A 17,883-nucleotide genomic window follows, 5' to 3' on the forward strand; every position below is an offset into this window, starting at 1 on the left:
GCGAAACAGTCTGTTTGAGCATCACTTGGATGAATGTAACCTATTTCACCACAGTATCTTTTGTGCACCACATGCAAGTGACTTTGCCATCCCTGTGTGTTTGTGCCTATAAAGAGAGATCTAAATGAGCCACTTATTAGGTTCTATTTCGATGTATGTCCTTAGGCAAACATTAGACAGAGAGGTTGCCTGCTTCGTTTTAAAAGCCTTTGGTGCGTTGTAGCACCAAATGTTGTGTGATTTTAAACACAAGAGAGATCAGTGTGATAATTTTCCCTGCCGTACTGGACGTGGTGAATATGTAGGATGCTGTATATTGTACACGTAGGAGTTTATCCCCAAGTGGTTTGGTGATGTGCATGTGTGAAAAAGAAAAAGCTTGAATTTCCAAGATGATTAGCATGGTTTATGCTAGCATCTCCTACAAAAAGGTTATTTTACCTTAAAGAATCTAAAGATAATCAGGTTCCATTCAACCGCTTGGAATATGGAAATAAAATGATCATTGGAAACCATATTCAATGGTACATAAATATATATAGATCTGTGCTGTGGGGTTCATCAAGACAGTGAAAATAAAGAAACGCATCTTTGAATCAATTTTATTTGTTTTAATTTCTTTAACTGCATGTCATTATTCATAATTCAAAACTCCCTGTTGATGCATTCAAAAACAATACAGTATCTTCATACATATCAAGAGTAACAATTAAAAACCTGTACATCTGTGTTTAAGGTGTCCCCTTATGGACTGCTATTTACACACTCAGCATCTTCCCTGCAGAGGGCGCCACTAAAATAACGGCTACTCGTGCGGCCCGAGGTCTCGGGAAGATCGCTTTTAGATCCAGCGGGTAAAAATCCTGCAACACACCGCTGCCTGCTTCCTCCTCGTCTGTTCTACGCTACCAGGTCAAAATGAAGAAGAGGACGATTATGTTGTAAAGGTGGTGGAACCTTACACAGGAGTTGACAGATGATTTTTTAGCCCCATCTGAACACTTGCGGTGTTTTAACAAACGCTGCCTTGTGTTGATCTCCATGTCAATTGGATGGAGGAAAGCAAAATGAATGCTTCAAGCCAGTTGGAGGATCAGGACCAATGGGGGGGGGGGGGGGGGGGGGGGAGAATTCAGATTGGACTGCTGTCTCATTGAGGTAAAACTCTGTTATCTCCTGGTGCACCGGTTACTTCCTTTACACGACAGAATGTCCTCTGCTTTCATTACCATGGGCTGAGCTTGAAGACCAATATAAAGATTTACTTTAAAGGCACAGTTCACCCAAAAATGACAAGTCTGTCAGTATTTACTCACCCTCATGTTATTCCAAACATGTACGTGTTTCGTTCTTCAGTGGAACACTAAAGGAGGAGTCATACAGAATGTCCCATCAGCTCTCATTAATACAATGGAAGTAGATGGGGACTAGAGACTGTCAAACCTCCAAAAAAGAACCATACAGTTAAAACATCAGAAATATATAAATGTTTACTCCATATGATCCGTGCATGAATTCCAAGTCCCCTTATCTTGTGTAAAATTTAAGTAGTTATTCACTAATAAGCAAAATGGTCCATCAGCTCTTTTTCATACAATGGAAGTAGATGGGGCCTGTTGCAGTCAACTAAAGCCCTCCTTCCCAAAAAATCCATACAGTAACACATCATAAATACAGTCCATGCGATTTGTGCACTGATTTTAAAGTCTCAATATGATAACCTTGTGTAAAGTAGTTATTCACTAATAATCTAGCTTGACAGCTGTAGTCACCTTTCACTTCCACTACATGAACAAAATCAGCCTGGATATTCTGCTATAATCATGCTCCACGAAAGAAGGAAGGTCCTACGAGGCTGAATAAATTGTAACAATTTTCATATTTGGGTGAACTACGCCTTCAACATTCTCATCATTCCTTTTCACAATAAAATTGTTCTTGCTCTATGCAATGGCTGACTCCTAACAAGGCCAATATAGCAAATTCAAGTTGAAAATTCAAAGCTGAAACAGTCCATTCACGTTCTGACATTTCAAAAGTGTCAAACTCAGCGGGACAAAGACCCATCTGTATTTTTCTCAGCAGAGGGAAAGAGTATGACATCATTGATTAGCATTTAAATGGCACATTAGCACTGCTAGCAACCTTACACTGTTATAAAAAAAAACTTGCATCGTTGTGTTAATATATCGGTTGGCTCAGAGTATGGCTCATTTTTGAGACTTCTCCTTTATTCGCCTATTGATCATCTACGGGTCTACACTGTCTCCAGTTAAGGAAACCTATGGGGGGGGCATATTTGGTTGGCATGCTGTTATCTTTGTGGACTACATAGTGTGTCTCTAAATCTGTCTTCTAACCTGGTGTAGTTATATCAGCTAAAAGAGTACCATTAGCATACTAGCTAACCCACTGTATGTGAAATGGGAACTAGGGGGCAGTAAAACGGTCAGATCAGATGCCATTATTTCATTAATAAGAAAGTGGCAACAGATGTTCTGTAAAACATGACCGCAGGCTATTTTGTTTGTGTCTGGACTTGTGGAATAAAGAATCATGCCATCGAGGGGTTGAATGTATGGTAAGGGCCAGTGCTATTAAAATAGTATACTCACTACAAACATGCAAGATTCAATTATTATAAGAATTGTTTTATATAATCAAGCTTCTTGCCAAGCCAGTGGGCACCTTGTTTTAAAATGCAGCACATGTGTCAGGAACACAGAGGAAATACTGTGAATCGGCTGACAGTGCCTGATTTCTGATATGTGACACATTTGGGGTTCGAGAATACACTTCAGTTAAAAAAATGTGCAGGGTCTATCATTATTTACAATAAGCTTCCTTCACAAAATCTGCTACAGTAAGGGCAATGCTACAGTATTAACATGAAAGAAAACCATCCCCCGTCATTAAAAACAACAAACTGAAAAAAAAACAAGGGGTCATTCTAAAGTGAAGGGATAATCAGGTACCAAGTCAACATTAAGATCCAGGCTGGTTGAGGATTCTGAGAGCAATGAAATTAAGATTAAACCTCAGATGCACAGCTGAACGCTGTGTAATACGCATTTAAGAAACCTGATTTAACGTGTACAAACACATATCACTTTTCCAAATTGCAAATTGCTAAATGCTTACAGGCTGCGTATGGCAAAATAATTTACAGTATGTGTGATTTTCTACGTAAGCATTCATTGATATGTTGCAGCACAGTAAGATCGCCCGGTGATAAACTAACCCTACCAAAGGATAACGCTGAACTAACTTTTAAAGATTTCTGCGTTTCAAAGCTTTTCATCCCTGGTAATTTATCACAAAAGATTTTACTGTGCATGCACGGCTTTCCAATGAGCCTTTCTAGAGCTTTGCTGGGTGTGAAACAGAAAGAGATAGCACTTATTGCTCAGGCAGTTCTGAGGTAAAGATCAATGCATAAGCTGGTGGTACAGCATGTCTGATTATCGCCGGATCTCAGAAAGCCTTCCCTTTAGTGTTCTGTTTCGACTCGCCAACCTGCCTGTGTATTTAATAGTACACAAAATTACGAATCTCATATCTTAGGTAGAAAAATCCTACCACAATTTTTGACCATTTAGTCTTACAAAATGCATAGAAGCATGTATCAAAATGCCCTTTAATCTTTTGTCCTTTTTTGTTTGTTCGTCTCCTGAAATGAAGATTCCGCATGATGCTCAGTGCTGATTGGCGGAGAGCGTGAGGGCCGATTGGCCTTCACTTTGTGTCATTTTCATAATTGTTTTCTCTGAAATGTAGTGGGCAATGAAATGGGTCTGGAGTATTAAATCGGAAAGCAAACGAACACATGGAAAATCAAAACTTTGGGTCCTGATTCTGAGCTCAAGGGAAGTCTATGTCTCGTATAAAGGAATATCGCATGAGGCACTTGTAATGGCTCTCTTTCGCTTTGACTCACTTAGCTGAAGCGTGTGCAGAATATTTCCCAACTTGTGAACCAAGTCTTGCAAAGATATAGATGTTAAAGAGGCAGAACAGTATTGTGTTGCACATTTCCTACTATGCTACGTCTTATGTTCTTTAACTTGTTTATCTGAATTTTTTTTGGTAAACACTGGCTAAAGAAGCAGAAGGCACCTGGAGAGGTTTGATACGGCTCGCTGGCCTTATAATAAAACTCTAGTTCTGTTATCGTCCTTCCCTCCTCTTTCAACCGCAAGACCACCGCTCACAGGAGGGGAGGGGTTACAGTCCATTCTCAAACAGCAAGCAGCTAATAAAATCTCTTAAATCAAGAGTCGCTCTGTCCCGCACATGTTCCAAGTTCCATACCAGAAAGATGGATCTCAAGCAGAATTGAGCGACCCTTTCTTAAATAAATTCTTTTTATAATAGAATTTGGTTGCATTCTTAAGAAAATAAATGGAAAGTATCAAAATAAAATGATGTGGAGACTACATGCTATGAGGGACGCTATGGACATACGACGCCTACTAACTGACCTTGCAGTTAAAGTGACGCTAGCCAAAAACGTGACGGCAGCGTTTTCTCTCCTTGGCCCCCACGTGGAGATAAAAAAGTTTTGATGAACCTGGATGGGAGACCTCTGCAGTATCTAGAGTTTCTTTTGGTCTCTCAGCAACACCAATACTACATAGAGACGGATTTAGGATGGGATGGTTCTGGTGTAATGAAGACCACAGTTATAGAGACATAGCTCATGTATAAATGAGACACAGGCTGTGTGGGCACACGTGTGCATGCGTGCATTTGTGAGAGAGAGGAGAGAAGTAAAGGAATAGTTCAACCCAAAATTTAAATATGTCATAATTTACTCAGTATCATGTTGTTCCAAACCTGTATGACTTTCTATCTTCTGCAGAACGCAAAACAAGATTTTTTGAAGAATATTGATAACCAGACAACGACGCTACCCATTTACTTCTATTGTATAGACACAAAGCCTACCTAAGTCAATGGGTACCGCCGTTGTTCGATTACCAACATTATTCAAAATTTCTTCTTCCGTGTTCTGCAGAAGAAAGAAAGCCACACAGGTTTGAAATGTCAAGAGGGTGAGTAAATGAGGACCTTTTTGGGTGAACTATCACTTTAAGGGAAATAGCATTAGGACCGCAGTCCTCCCTTATTCCGGCTCATCCATTTTCCCTCTAAAACCTGAGTGAGTTTGTGAGGGCGAGGGACAAGCCAGGGTCCCGGAGCTGTAGTTGGAGATCCAGGGGCCAGTAGAGGCCTGACATGCACCCGGGGCCACTGGGTCCCCGAGAATGAGATGCTGGCTGCAGAAACGCTGACTTCAGAGAAGCTGACAGCTGATTCTGCATCCGTCCCATCGTCGTCATTGTCTAAAGGCATAAGGAAAGAAAACGGCGCAACCCCCGGAGTGCTGGACTTTCTGCTATCTCGCTTTGATTTTCCAACTCTTCCTCCCTCCATCTCACCCTCGGCTGGGAGGCTGTTGTCCCTCAGTGAAGTAAAATATTTCGCTTTCCGTCTCGCTCTTCGTCGTTCCTCTCGTGCTCCATTGTCGTCTTCATCTCTCCGCGCTCCCTCTCGGCCCCTTAGTGTGCTGGGTAAACTCCGTGATCGTATCTGTTGCTCTATCCTCGTTCCTGTTTTCCGGGAGCCACCTGCCGCGCTCACATCCGCCAATGCCTGCTCACTATCAGATGCTCCTCTGCTCCTTCCTCCTGACTCTCTCCTTCCCTTCCCCCTCCTCTCTCGTCCACTGTCATCCACCCGTCCGCTGCTCCTCGGGTGATATGGTGCAGATGCGTTCGGCCCTTCAGAGCAGAGGGAGGAGGGGGAGGTTGCCCCAGCTTCACGGTCTGACATTCAGAGAGATAAAGGAGAGTTACATTATAAAATGTTATCGTTCATGTAAAATTACAAACGGAGTTGTCACATATGGTTTGGATGATGGAAGAGTACACTAGGTGGATGACTGACAGTGCAACCAGGAGACACACCAGTGACTGTTCTGAGATCATTGAGGATTTAGACCACGTTTACACGATAAAAACTGAAACGTTTTTCCTTTGCGGTTTTTTTATTACACGTACAGACAACAGCATTAACAAAATGATCTGCATTTACAGGGATGTGTGAAAATGAATTAAAACGCTGTTTCATGCATGCCAGGCCAGTTGAAGGCGATGGTGGGTTTGAAAAAAAAACAACGTGGCTGAGCACATACACAGTTATTAGCCAAAAGTGCTTTTTAATACCTTTGGTCGATGGTTTTGTGCATTTAAGGTCTGACAAATGTAAATATTGTGTCTCCGCTGCTCATAGTGGTGCAGCAAATATTTTTTTTCATGGAGATGTTCATACATATGTCGGGTGTCACAAGTAAACTGTACCCAAGGCCGGCATATTGTTTTGGATGTACTTGTACTACTACTGAACATGTAAACACATGCGCGTGACGTCATCGTTTTCAGAAAGTTCCGTCTTGCAGTTTAGATGGAGACGATAATAGGGCCATTTTCATAAACTTGACCCGTTTTCGAAAGTTTGAGTTTTTTGTTTCCCAAAACAGCATTAATGTGTTAGCCAACCAATCAAACTAATAAAAATGTTGCTATCATCTAAAATGTCTCTTATAATAACGTATTGTGGAATTTATGATATTCCTTATCTTGTCGGTTATTATGACTTGAAGGAAAATGACAGAGAATGATGAATAGAAAGACAGAGAGAAATAAAAATGGAGATTAGTCGCATTTCAAATTCTTGGCGTATGCAAGAGCATCACAGTTGAATGCATCACAGGATATACTGACCATTAGATGATGACACCAAGGACAATGTGATGGAAGAAAAAAAGAACAAATTATGGAAAAAGACAACGCAGAATTGACTTATAAGAGGTGCAAAGACAACCAACGGTTAAGGAACGGTTACCAACCGCGAGTTTTCTGTCCGGCCGATGACATAGAAGCAAGGCTCACCCTGCTTGGAGTTAGTCATACAAAGAGATAAGCTGGAAAGCTCCACTGGAGGAGGGAAAAAGATCGAAGAGGTCGTAAAACAAAAGAATAAGAAAAACATCAGGAGGAAGAGATTAGAAGGCCAAAATGGAGAAGTTTTCATAAGAGAACGAACAAAATAGAAAAAAACACATCTACCCAAAACTGAATATTCATAGAACAAGCGAAATCTATCCACCATCATCATGATCCAAAGCTACTATACAATTTGATTTCCCTCCTCACCGTAATCGGGTACGTATCCGTTGCCTTTCTTCAGTACGAGGTGTATCCGGGTTCCACCCTTCCGGATCTGTTCAACGGCCTGGCTGTGTGTCATTCCAGATGTGCTGTCTCCATTAATCTCAACGAGCTGATCACTCACCTGCACAACCACAACCACAATCCCATCATGCCTCGGTATAATACCCACATCGTAACTCTAAAGCACTTTCGCATTACATTTATTCATTTAACTCAGGGGTTCTCTAAATGTTTGACTCCTAAGCCCCCCACTGTATTCAACAATATTCAAAGGCCCCCCACCAACTCAAAAAACCTTATAAAATAAATATCGTTCTCATTTTGTTTAATTTTAAAATCTTGGTCATCTTGAGGCCCCATTAGAAGTCAGCTGGCCACGGCTCCCCTGTTGAGAATCACTGATTTAACAGACTTCTTTTTCCAAAACAACTGATAGGGCATAAACTTTTTATAAGTTTTATGTGTCCAACAAAACATCCCTGAAAACATCAAAGTGTCAGTTTTGTAGTCCCTGTGTGTTTACTGACCTGTATTTTCTGACTTCGAGAGGCTGGGCCGCCCTCCATCAGGCCAAGTACATACAGACCCATGTTATACTCACTCCCACCTCTCAGGCTAAAACCAAACCCCGTTGGGCCCCTATCTAGATCCAGGGTGTAGTACTGGGAATCCTGGATATAAAGAAACACATCTTTTCATTTTTAACTTCATATGGTGTAAATTGTATGTGGGGCAATGGAAAATGAATATGGCCTTCATTGTAATATAATATACTGCATGTAAAATGATTTTAAAAGTATTTATTTTATTTTAATGCATGCAGCCTTTAGATCTTTTGATGTACATCCAATTAAATTTTTATTTCAATGACATCTAATTCATCATCTGATGCTTTCTGTGTGCACGTATGCAACTTCACCTTCTGTTTGGATCGATGGCCTTTTCTCGATCGGCTCTCAGGATCAAAGTCAGTGTACTCAGGCAGATTATTATCTGACAGAAATACAGAGAAACACAATCAATCACATTGACTTAAATAAACTCTCTATTCACACCACAAGGTTTAAACACCAGCACCCTCGTGTGGTGTTTGTGGAACATACACATCTTAAAGGGATAGTTCAGCCAAAAACTCCAAATTGCCATTTATTTACTCACCCTCAGGCCATCCGAGATGTAGGTGACATTTTTTCTTGAGGAGAACCATAAAGAAGATTGTTTGGTTAATCCGCAGCCCTTTCTGCTTCATATAATGGGAATCTATGGGGTCCACCTGTCTAAGAGTTCCTAAAGCACTTAATTCCAAAAATCGGCTCCTTGCAACGTTGACGTTTCGTGAAGCGAATCATTTAAAAAAATCATAAAACTGAACTTCTCTTTAATATTATTAGCCATAATGTGCAACCTCTGCACACAATCGCAATATTCTTCTTTTAGTATTTGGTGGCGGATGGCATACCAGCGTCTGGTACGTTTAGCGCCATCTGCAGAAAGGGAGTGTTAAGGCTGTGCAGTATGGCTAATATTATTAAAAAAGACATTGAAATTTATGAAAATATCGAGCGAGTCTCTTTACGAAATGTCAACATGGCGCCAGGAGACACTTTTTGGAATTATGTGCTTTAGGAACCATCAGAGCGGCGGACCCCATATACTCCCATTATATGAAGCAGTGAGGGATGCATATTTACCAAACAATCTTCTTTATGGTTCTACTCAAGAAAAAATGTCAACTACATCTTGGATGGCCTGAGAGTGAGTAATTAAACAGCAAATTGGAGTTTTTGGCTGAACTATCCCTTTAATATGCACAGTAGTGTATCATGATGTATACAGTAGTGGCCAAAAGTAATCTCCTACATCATGGCCTTTAATTTCAAAATACATAAATATGACCTTCAGACATCACTTTTGGCCGTTACTGTGAATACAAAAAGAGTATCATCTCAAAATGATATAACAAACAATACATGATGATCAGATGGAAATGTTGCATTTCTCTTATAATTCATACAGATGAAGTCATAAGTGTGTATATTAGTGTGTAGTTATGTGTTTGCGTACTAGTGTTTGAGCGTGGTATAATAGTGAGTCTGAGCGTGTTTCCGGCTCTGCGCAGGATCTGTGCCAGGTCTCTGTGTGGTAGGGTGACCACTGATCGGCCCTCCACAGCCTCTAACTGATCCCCCGGCTGGATCTGACCACTTCGGGCTGCTGGGCTCCCTCTACGTACTGTCACAAACCTGTGACACACCAGAGACGAGGCTACGGGAGAGAAAGAGAAATAAACCTCATCAAAGCGTGCTATTGTTCAAAATGTTTTTGTTGAGCCCCCTCAAACCATAGAAAGATAGAAACATTGTTCCACATATTTTCCCATTCCAGAACAGGGAGTTTTCGGACAAACTTAAAAGAACAAAGCTGTTATAATAATAAACTGGCCAATTTTTGGAGCCTTTTTGAACCGAAATCCACTACAATGGTCACAGTTAAGAGTTCCTTGTTTTGTTCTTCTCCGACTGTCCTTCTTAGGTTTAAGGACCTTTTGTACTACTTTTTTACTTTATATTCTTAAAGATCTAAGCTCAGTTAGCCAGAGTAGTAATCGTTAAAGAAGTCGCGTCAGACATTAGCAACAGAAAGCAGAAACACACATTTCTACACACATGCTCAATACACTCCTGTTCTAAACTGGCCCAGTCTTGCACATCGGCCCATCAATCGATCTGATTGTATTGACTGTCCTGTCGTGCCTGGTAGATAACAAAAATATAGACCCTCCCATCAGCTGCAATGTACATACAAAGTGGTACATTTCACCCTACTAAATAATTGTTCTAATTCTGGCATTCCACCTGTGTCCGCCTGCAGAGGCTCTGACAGGATGTTAACAGAAACAAAGAGAAAATGCCGCAGGAAACAAATAAGCTATGACACAATCTGAATAAACAGTTCAAAAGCATCAGAAAACAAGAAACATGTTGGAAATGTTCTGATCATTTACAGCCTGCTGTGTTTTCGAACATAAGCCAAGAGACACTCTTCAAACACTCTCCCTCGCCACAACATGAAAGTTCTTTTTGGGTTCGTGAAGGGTGTGATGTAACAGAAACAAAGCAAATCGAAACAGACTTTTGTGTGTCATCACACTGTGTGCTTATAAGGAAACACCTTTTACGACCCAACAATAAACGTCTGCCATCATTTACTCACCCTCTTGTCATTTCAGCCTGTATGACTTTCTTTCTTCCATGGATCACAAAAGAAGATATTTTGAAAAAATGTTGTTAACTGGCACCCATTCACATGCATTTTGTTCTGTCCATACAATGACCGGCGCTGTTTGGTTTACAACTTTCCTCAAAAACTCTTATTTCTTCTGCAGAAGAAAGAAAGTCATACAGGTTTGACATGACAGAATATACATTTTTGGGTGAACTATCCCTTCGTCCCTTAATGTTTTTTCTTGAACTTAAGTCAAGTTTAAAGACTCACTCATATTCTCATATTTGTTTATAATCTATTTCTGGTAAACCTTCCCCAATCACCAAGAAATAAAATGAACGGTGGTTGGTCACTTTGGTCGGATGACCTTTTCCTTACGGAGTGACTTTTTGGCCAAAATAAAGCTGCAATTTGTAGCAGACCATATGCTTCAAGTAACAAATCTATCTACCCGAGACAAATCACAGAAGAATATCCACAGAGGGGAAAAGGACAATATTATGCCCTAAATAAATTGGCAACTTTTGGCTGTGAGTAATGAAATAACCCAGTGTGTGTCTACATGGTTTAAACAGAGAAAATCAGTAGAGCGCAGGTGAATGTGTTCAGTGTCTTCTGAAGCGTGCTGAGGTGGAAAAGATGTTCTCTCACCTCTCCACATCTCCCAAATATCCCACTTCTCCACAACTATGTTCCTAAGTGCTGCCAATTATTACCCAATCTGCATTTTTCATGCTTCTGTCTATTATTTATTGCACAGTCATGCATAATTTATACCATGTAAAACATCTTTGTTAAACACTACAATGTTTCCTACCATAGGTTATTCATAGAGGTGATAATACAGGGCAAAAGATTAAAATGGTTATTGTGTTTGTGGGTTTGTATTTAATAAACTCAATACAGGGGTTTTGTAATTTCATAAATGCCTCCATCGTGAAAACGGAGAGATAAATAGATGAAGGGACACAGCTGTCCGTGACCCAGCTGCCCAAAAGAGAGTGAGAGCGAGGTGCTCTGTGGAATTTATTGAACATGAGTATTTTGGCTTTGTGAAAGCATGGTGACTGTTGCAAAACCATTATCAAACACTTCATATAATCCTACAAAACATTACTCTCATGACTGACAGAACAGAGAGAAGCGCACATGTTTGCACATGTCCATAATATAACACGTAATGCACAGTATACTTTAATACAGTTATACTGCGTTCACACCAAATGCGAATTAAGCGATTTGCACAAGTAAATGACAAACAAAGTAAATGCAATTGCTCATTGATGCCTTCTGTTTGACACGACCGGACGCATAAAGACACTCCCCGTCATGCAATGTTTTTTGTTTCACTCGCGCGAAAATAACAAACTATTCCCGAAAATAATAAAGAGCAAGAAATGCAATGCTTCGCATGAGGTGTGAACACAGCATAACAGTATTTTTACTGTGTTCACACCAAACACAAACCATCGCGTTCCTCGCTCTTTATTACTCGCAGTCTTCATGCGTCTGGACACACTTTACGTGTCTATGAGATCTGTGCACAAATTTCTTGCTCAAGTTGCTTTTGCGGCAACTGGGCTGACTGATTTATGTCGAGAATTCGCATCTATTTACATCTTTTCATTGAATTTGTATGTGATGTATGAGAGAAAATACTTTATTTGTGTTTGGTTTGAACACAGCTTTAGTTTCACTCATTATAATAAAAACCAAAGTAAGTCATGAAACTTTGATACGTAACTTGTCCCGCACTGTTTGTGCTTGAGATCTTGACAAGAGGACAACATTAACATCAGTGAACTTAAATAAAGTTCACTGAAACACACAGGTAAACAGAAACAGAAGCAAAACACACGCATGAGTCAAACTTGAACTAGTTAGTAACAAAAAACGGTGTCAAGCTTCATAGCTTTTGCACAGCTTTGTGTTTCTGTTAACCTTTACTTTATTCACAAGCCTCAGTTATTTTCCCGTCTGGGCAGATGTCCTATGAACTGCAGATCAATGAACCACATATGAGCAGAGTTCTCACATGCCACGAGCTCCAGAGGATTTGAGTGTTTTGGAAGCAGAGTTCATACTGGGGTTGAGAGCGGATGACTGCTATCATTCTAATAAAACGCTTCATGTAGAGAGGAGAACAGCAGAACTAATAAAGAGAAGCTGACACACACACATGATGTGTTTCCATGTTTAATAGGGACTTTCTATAGACGCAGTGGCTTTTATACTGTACAAACTGTATACTCTTATCACCTTATCTTATCCCTAAACCTAACCATCACAAAAAAAAAAGTTTTAACGAACATCATTTCGATTTTGAAGCCTTTTGTCTCATGGAGACCAAAAATGTCCCCACAAGGTCAAAAATTATGGGTTTACCAGGACCACACACAAACAGGGACTTGTTAACTTTTACTATTCTTTAATTGTATACACTTTAATTGTGAGAAAATAACTTTAACCTTGAATACTGAAGACATTTTCCAACAAATTTGACCGCAAAATAATTATTGTGTAAAACACAATTGTAAACAGACTCCAGTATATGATTGATCAGATATTGAAATATTAAATATAAAAAATAATTCCCAATTATAGCTGTATTGGGGACATTCCAGTCCAGTGTCTGTTATATTTTAAAACCAAACCTCAGGAGAGATACTCAAAGTTATCTAACAGCAAGGTGAAACCTGGATATCACATAACAAAAATTTAAACTTCTAAATAAATAGTGCCTACTGTTATATTATTAAAAGTGAATATGAACTTGTTTTCTTTGCAGTATTTGAGGTCTGCTACTTTCTCCAGTTTGCAAATAAATGCAAAAAGAAAGAAATAGAAACAACATTTTTCTTAAGATTCGGGACATATATTATTAGTAGTTTACATAATGAATCGAAAATGATCATTTTACCTAAACACATGCCTATTAGGTAAACTAAGGTGTTACCACCGAGAATAATGTCTCTTAACTTTGTACTCACACAGATATATAAAAGTAATGTTATAAACAAACCCAATTATGCGAAAACTTAACATACAACATACAAATTGTTGTTGCGCCCATTGCTTGAAAATGTACATTTTCACACCACTTATGTAACGGAGAACAAAACACAGACGCAGATTGTGGCACTGAAACTAATGGTGACTGAGTATCAAACCGACAACACTCAGAATTTACATCAGACTGACCCTGCAGATACAAAAAATCTGAAATGAGCCACAGAAGTGGATGCTTTTTCACACATTATGCTAGAAAACACATCCTACATGAGCAGATACGCAATACACATCCAACAAAACATGCATCCAAAAAACGTTACACACACACACACATTCTAACATAACATTAACAAGCAATTTCGCATTCCCTTGGGCATAAACAGGCGAAACCAACTGTGATTAATATTTAATCTTATCCATTTTATTAGTTTTGCCATGTAAATGCGCATTAAAATGAACAATGCAAAATCTCACATGACAGAGAAAACGTGCTCAACCAATGATCCAGAACCTGTGGTTTCTGTTAACATGAATAAGCGTCAAAAAACAGCATCACTGCGTCAGCCGAAGCAGAACAATAAATTCCTCGCAAACCCCAGCTTAAAAACACAGCCTTAAGGATATTACAAAATAGAGAAGATAGAGATAAGACAATCTTATATTTGACAGGATTAGAGGGAATGCAGTGTTTCTTGCACTCTCATACACACACAAAACATTCCCTCCAAATGACTTCATGCAGACATGATAAGATTTCCAGTGTGAGCCGCTCCTTACAAACATACTCCATGAAACTAACAGCCAGGGTTGTTACTCGACTTTAGAGGGCCGTGTTTGTCCAAGGGCCTGGAACAATGTAGCAGAAGAGTTAATTCCCTTGGCACTGCCCACCCTGGACCAGATGAAATATTTAAGGTATGTGAGAGTGTCCAGGTTTATGTGAGCACAAGGTAGGAAGAGTTCACATAAGGCAATCTTCAAAAGATCTGCCCCGGAGAGCTCAAAGACTTAAGATACAATGCAACATACACAAACACACATCCTGTTTTCTCTCAAACCAACAGACTATTCTCATGCACCTGAAAACCCTCACAGCTCGAGCTAACAAATCACAAAGCTTTACAACCACCCAATACATGATTAAAATCACTTTAAAACACCAGAAACAGTGATTCAGCTGCAATATAAATGTTAGTAAAACTGACAAACAGTAACTGGGTCAATAGTTTTCAGAATGTCAGAAAAGTATTTACGTTTGGAGTCCTTCATCGTTCTCAGTGCAGAATGAAGCCATTCTAGCATGTTGACCGGTTTAAATTCCAATAATTCCTGATCTACAAGTACATATGATATTACTCAACAACTCAACAAGAGAGGACTGAAAAGGTGTTTCTCCTCAGAGGAAAAACTGTTGAACTGAACTGAGAAAAAGGAGGAGAGAGGGAATGAGTGCAAAGAGAGACAGAGCGAGAGAGAGAGAGAGAGAGAGCTGGCAGGAGGGACAGTGAGTGAAAGTATGAGGGAAAATATGTGAAAAATAAAAGTGATTTAATACTACACTGAATTCTACACTGGGTGGGAGAAAAAAAATCAATTCACATATGAATCGCGATTCAATCTTCTAGCGATTCAAATCGATTGAGAAATATATGTAAATATAACAACGTGATGTCATCGGAACAAAAAAAGTCGCACCTTGACAACAACCATGAAGTCTATGAGGAGGCCTGGAAATCTCTCGGACGTCACCTAAAATACCTATTTGTGTTCCAAAGACGCCGGGAGGTGTTAAAACATGTTGAACGTCATTTGGGTGAGTACAAAATTAAACACAATTTTGATGTGAACCTATCTTTTAATGTTTTCCACAGCTGTATATTAGTCAAAATAATTCAGGGACTGTCTGTTTTACACTCAAACAAGAACAGAGGTAATTTCGTAACAGAAACATCCCTTAAAAATGAATACTCTGCGCTTGTTATATTACCTCTGGAAGTTAAAGTTAAAAGCAATGCTCATTAAGTGAAAAATGTGGAATAATCTGACTTCCATAAATTGTAAAAGTGTAAAAAATTAAGTCGATTCTGTGGTTGGTTACCATTTCCCCACAATGAATGCTTGTTACATTTGTATATAACCCTTTTATTATGTACCTTTACTGTAAGATGCATTTTACAACTAAAGTCAAGTCAGAATTACGGTATATTCATGAGAGGATTTCGGTCTTAAATATTGAAAAGTCAACACTGTGATTTTTTTGTTTTAAACACAGAAACCTTTTAGTGAAATCTCTGAATTTACTAAGATTTATGTCTACAGAACAATGAACAAAGGCAGGCAAACAAAAACTGAACTATAAAACTACTAAACACAACTCACTAGAAAAAAGAACAGTAAAAACTGCTCTCACAGAAAACCTCCAGTCATCTGAAGTAGAACTACAGTACAAGCACTGCTGGACACAAACCATGACCTCAGAAAGACCTTAACTTATCTTACAATTACAGACACTTTCCTCAAGCAGTGAGGTGAAAATCCAAAAAAAGTACATTTATAACTAATAAAAACACAGCATAGTTTTATAACACATCTCAGCAAAGCCTCAAATCAAGTGAAATTGTTATTAGTCTGCTAAAAATGGCATTTCTGTGCAAATGCTTATTGCATAATGGCATGACTCAGATGAGCATTTTGCTTTGAGGGGAAAAATGCCCTTTTTTTAAATTGTTTTATTTTTATTCACTATGGTAATTGCTGTATGCTTCCGGAAAGCATGATTCTTCAAGGAGGTTGCCCTTCATGTAACAAAAGTGATGTGGTAATAAAATCCACCATTTTATTGCTTCTGTTTACAGACAAAAGGTCACCTTTGCATTAACAAATCAGCAAAACAGAAATACAATACTGACAGAATATTTCTCTCCACCAAATAAATAAACCATTCAACTATATTCTTTAGAAAATAATATTTCTGCAGGTCACTGCAATTAACATCTGAATCTAAACCAGATATTTGTGTTGCAGTAAATGAAAACTTTCAAATGTGAATTATTTGACTGCATTTAAAGGCACAATAAGTACATTTACAAGTTTAAGAGATAAAATGGTATGAAGTCTACTGTCACTGCTTACAAAACGTGATTGAAAGTAACAAAATTAACAAATCATGTTTAATCAATCTATACTTACATCCATTCACTACATCTTGGGAGGCGATGACAAACCCGAACCCTTCTCCTGGTCTCCGTCTCAGCTCCACCTCCATCGCTCTGGAAGAGGCTGCCGTCCTGCCGTCTGCATGACTTTTGGAAACAGCTCCTAAGTTCGAGGCAGCGGTTCGGCCCCACTGTCCATTTCCGTCCTCGATCCCTAGCCAGTCCCGGGGCTCTAGGGTCAACGTCACGGGCACCGAGTCCAGGAAGCTGGTGCTCTGGACCAGGTTGGGGAGGTCACCAGAGGGAGAGGAGGGTGAGAGGGTGCTCTGGCTGGGCACAGCGCCATCGGAGGAGGGAGAGGTCAGATCAGGGGTGCCCAATGAGGGAGGAGTTCTCTTATAGGCATTTGGAGAACCTGGTGAACAAAGAGGACCTGAAAGAGAGCAGGACACTGCTAATTGACAGAGATAGTAAATATGAAACGACATACAACGATTGCATTCAATGTATTCTACTGAATATATATCCTAATTTCTTACTCACCTCCTCTGTAAACCAGTAATACCACCTCACCCTGTTTGGTATGTTCTTGTAGCACCCGCTGCACCTGAGCAAATAATTATCATAGAAAAAAAGATTACAATTCATTTTAGAAATCCCAAAGCTAAACAGAACTGGCAAACCTACAGACCAAGAATTACCTGCGCAAAGCTGAGGCTCTGCACATCCGCGCCATTGATTTTAATAATAGCGTCTCCTTGCTGTAAGGAGGGGCATTGCCTCCTGTCCCAGACTCTCTTTACTACCGCAAGCTGCCCCCCCTGCCCCCCAGCCGTCACACTGAAACCCATACCCCCTCCGTCGCTCCTGCCCAAGGCCACGGGTACCAGCTCACCCCCTACCCCGCAGCCTACCCCAATAGGGGCTCCGGGTGACCCTTGGCCACCCGGATGAGGTCGCGGGGGGTTGTTGGCTGGACACCCATTGAAACCGCAGGGTGGGAGCTCGGGTGGAGGTGCAACGGCAAGAGATGTTTGGGGCATGAGAGGTCGCTGGGTGTTTGGCGCCCCTGGTGGTGGGATGGTCTGACCCACCTCAGGCTGGGGTAGGGGTAACGTGGTGGAGGAGATATCGCTCTCGGAAGACTTGGAACTGTGATTGCCGTGAGAGGGAGCTGGAAGAGAGTTGTGGTTGTAGCTTCGGACCAGGGAGGCTCTGGGAGGAGAAAAATGGGTTTACATATCACTCACAAAGAC

The 17,883-nt window shown here is 40.1% G+C and overlaps 1 protein-coding gene across 4 annotated transcripts in view; it reads right to left on the bottom strand.

Annotated features, from left to right (window-relative positions):
• Nucleotides 1-586: 586 nt before the first annotated feature.
• The window catches only part of magixa (MAGI family member, X-linked a), a 36,225-nt gene continuing 18,928 nt past the window's right edge, over nucleotides 587-17,883 (bottom strand). Inside the window, exons 10-18 of one of the 4 annotated variants that reach the window (XM_056773149.1) lie at nucleotides 17,329-17,842; nucleotides 17,171-17,234; nucleotides 16,662-17,060; nucleotides 9,300-9,500; nucleotides 8,155-8,228; nucleotides 7,763-7,906; nucleotides 7,218-7,356; nucleotides 6,911-6,998; nucleotides 5,686-5,828 (exon numbers count right to left, since the gene is read on the bottom strand). In XM_056773149.1, the coding sequence (XP_056629127.1) occupies nucleotides 5,822-5,828; nucleotides 6,911-6,998; nucleotides 7,218-7,356; nucleotides 7,763-7,906; nucleotides 8,155-8,228; nucleotides 9,300-9,500; nucleotides 16,662-17,060; nucleotides 17,171-17,234; nucleotides 17,329-17,842 (1,630 nt within the window). In that variant the 3' untranslated portion in view covers nucleotides 5,686-5,821. The other 3 variants (XM_056773146.1, XM_056773145.1, XM_056773148.1) reach the window with 3 other exon arrangements.

This window comes from Triplophysa dalaica, chromosome 18, assembly GCF_015846415.1.
Source record: "Triplophysa dalaica isolate WHDGS20190420 chromosome 18, ASM1584641v1, whole genome shotgun sequence".
Classification (NCBI taxonomy): domain Eukaryota; kingdom Metazoa; phylum Chordata; class Actinopteri; order Cypriniformes; family Nemacheilidae; genus Triplophysa; species Triplophysa dalaica.